Source organism: Quercus suber, unplaced genomic scaffold (genome assembly GCF_002906115.3).
Source record: "Quercus suber isolate HL8 unplaced genomic scaffold, Cork oak 2.0 scaffold_92, whole genome shotgun sequence".
Lineage (NCBI taxonomy): Eukaryota > Viridiplantae > Streptophyta > Magnoliopsida > Fagales > Fagaceae > Quercus > Quercus suber.
The window spans coordinates 1010267-1013675 of record NW_027069557.1 but is presented as its reverse complement, the minus strand read 5'-3'; the positions used below and the strand labels follow the sequence as shown (position 1 = coordinate 1013675).

Sequence of the window (3409 nt, the reverse complement as noted above, 5' to 3'; positions counted from 1 at the left end):
AGTCATTTGTATAGACAAAATCAATATCATTTAATTTCCCAAAGGTTATGTTGTGAAAGCAAAATGGTATTGTCCCAGTAAGAAAGTTCTTGGAAAGATCCATTATGCCTAGCTTCTTTAACTGACACATCTGCTTGTGAATCATACCACTAAAATGGTTTCCACTCAACAAAAGTACTCTTGAGTTAGAAAGTTCACTGATTCCTTCAGGGATGCTGCCCGAAAAGCTATTATCTCTAATGTCCACTGTCAAAAGAGATGATGAATTGAAAACTACTTTCGGTAATGATCCTGTGAGTTTATTCCCTCGCAAAAGTATGTGCCTCACATCTCGTAGATTCAAACAAGAAGGTAAAAATCCCGAAAGCAAGTTATGAGAAAGGTTAATTACATCAAATGAACCTAGTCCACATGGAATTTGACCTTCGAAAAAGTTGTTACTTAGGTCAACAATCTTGGATGAATTATCGTTTACCATCCATGCGGGAATTCTACCAAACATGTAATTGTTTCTAATATTTAGGACCATCCCGACATGCAGGGGTACTACTGGAAGAGTGCCTGTGAAATTATTATTATTCAATTCTAATAAAAACAAGGATTGATTGAAGCTCTTTGAAAAAATTTCACCATGAAAGTTATTATTAGATAACCTCGAAAATTTCAAGTAGGTGCAATTAGCTATCAATTCCACAGGTATCTCTCCTGAAAATTCATTAAAGGACAAATCCAGTCTATACAAATTACTCATGTCACCAATTGAGGATGGGAGATCACCTTCAAAATGATTTTGATATAAATTTAGATATTCTAATTTTGGAATCATCTTTCTGATATTTTTTTGAAGCTCCCCATGTAAGTGATTGTCTGAGACATCCAACCAATGAAGATCAATGTATTGATATGCTGGCAACTAAAATTGACCAGTGAAAGAGTTTCTTCGAAGATTTAACACTTGCAATCTAGTATTGTTTTCAAGCAACCAAATGGGGAAGCTTCCATTCAACCTACTGTGAGTGATAGCAACCACTACTAATTCATGCTGGTCATAGAGAAACTTAGGAATGTTGCCTATGGGCTTGTTTATATTACAATGAGACATTACTAGGACCTTTAACTGAAACAAAGGTTGCCAACTGAGATTTTCAGTTTCTATGTCAAGTTTGTTGTTGTCACTCAAAAACTGAATCACCTTAAGCTTTGAGTGATCAGCAAATAAGTTGAAAGAGAATAAACCATCAAAAAGATTATAACTCAGATCAATGTACTCAAGAGATGTCAAGTTGGCTACTGGAGAGAAAGACATGTTTCCACTTGAAAGTTCAATATGGGTATGAAACACCCTTGAATGTTTAGACCCCAAATAACACAAATACCAATTCAAGCTTTATATCAAACAATTTATGTGCGGAATATGGTAACAAGCTTATAACAGAATTGATAGAACAATCTAAGCCAAATATAAACACATCCACAGCAGTAAATATAAGGCAAATGTAAAGGGAAAGAAAATGCAAACACACGGACAACACACGATGTGTTATCGAAGAGGAAACCGAAGTCCTTGGCGTAAAACCTCTCCGCCGCCCTCAAAGCAGTCAAATAATCCACTAAATAATGTAGTTGGGATACATGAACAGCAGAAGACCCTCCAAGCCTAATCTACCCAAGTACCTAAGCCCTCCAAGCTTCTTGCTCCAACGAGGTTACGCCGAACCTATTTCTTCTCTAGCTTCCCGGATTCTGCTACTTGACCATAGCATCAACCAATGTATATTGGTTTCTTTCCAAACTGCTTCCCAAAGCACCAAATGGACCTTCTCACAGACGTGGGTGTGGTGAGACAAGGGTTTGGTAAATGACCTCTCAAGGGTATAACAATGGAGAGGAAGAGAGTAGAGGAATTTGTAGTCTCTTTAGATGAAGATTGGGGATGAATCAATCTTGTATTTCTCTAGGGTTTTCTCTCACAAAATTCTCTCTGGAAGCTCTCTCAATATGATGGGTATAGGAGTGTATATATAGTAGGGTGAGAAGGGAATGCAAAACGTCAGTTTTTACCAAACAGGGCAAGTTGGCGACTTGATCTCGCGGCTTGGCCAAGTCGCGAAATCAAGTCGCGACGTAACGGCCTGGCCAGACTGGAACTTTTGTCTTGTAGCGTGACAGCTGGCGCGACCCTTCAGCTTCCCAGTGTACCTCTCACGTGACTGCCTTTCGCGGCTTGCCAGTTGCGAACCACCCGCGAGTCCTAGTCGCGAGACTCTGTTTTTCTTGCACACTCTTGAGCATTTCTTCACATCTTCTCACACACTATCCTTACAATTTTTCCACCTAAATACAGGGTTACTAAGTGCTAAATTACAAGCAAATTGGTCACGGAATAAAGCTAATTAGATGGTTGATTAAATTCAACCTTACAATCTCCCCATTTGGCTATTCTGTGACAAAACCCTACAACAGACTCTAGACTTAAACGTGAGAAGGGAACAGTTGGAAAACTCACTCACACCTAACTCTAGATTCTAAAAAGCTCTTGAACATATGAATAAGTAACTCCTGAAACACAATAACATAGCAATATCATTGTACGCAGAAAACTTAATATGCATATGGAGCAAAATAAGCATGATCAAGTAAAAAATGAACAAAGGCATAAAAGCAATATTCCATGGCAAGATCAACACCAGTAGTCACTTAAGCAAAAATGATTACTATGTTCATTCACACAGGGAATGAACATCCGGACATGCAAAAATGATAAACTCAATTGAAGAGAATCATTTGCAAGTCCAACACTCAACCAATGCATACAAACATATATGCATCTAGGAACAATCCTACAAGGGCACAAGAGTGTTGTACTTAGGGTAATGCAAAGCATTAACAAGTACCAAAACACAAAGCACAAAGGCTGCATAAGCAAAGTTGTTGCAAATACATAGCACAAACCATACAAGCCTATAATCATGCAAAAGTGCTAGAAACAACCCTCAAAGCTTACAAAAGCAACAATGGGTACAAAGCATAAACATAAACCTTAAAAACCTACAAAGGTACAAGGTACAAACAGATGATAAAAAATACTTCCCTTATCATATCACTCCCCTTATCATGAATCATAGGAGCTGTGATGAACTTGAAACATAAATACCTGTAACCTGAAACACTTGCACAAAACACATTAGACCCTCAAGGTAAAGCAAGTAATAAACAGACAAGTGTAATGTAACAATTAAAAAAGCGATCAAGAACATGATGTGAAACATGTGAGCAACTTGATCAGACACTAAACACCAAGACAAGGTTTTCTTATTAACACAATGTCTTCTTCCCCTTGGTATATGCATCTCCACTATGGAATATCTCTCCCCCTACGAATGTGCCCGAGAAATGGAATTTCTCCCCC

The 3409-nt window shown here is 38.1% G+C and overlaps 1 protein-coding gene across 1 annotated transcript in view; it reads right to left on the bottom strand.

Moving 5' to 3' along the window:
- Position 1: 1 nt before the first annotated feature.
- Positions 2 to 3409, bottom strand: part of LOC112019890 (receptor-like protein 15) — a gene marked incomplete at its 3' end in the record, with an annotated part of 12479 nt that continues 9071 nt past the window's right edge. Inside the window, 2 exon segments of the mRNA XM_065774426.1 lie at positions 2 to 1313; positions 3034 to 3039. Of these exon segments, the coding sequence (XP_065630498.1) occupies positions 2 to 1313; positions 3034 to 3039 (1318 nt within the window).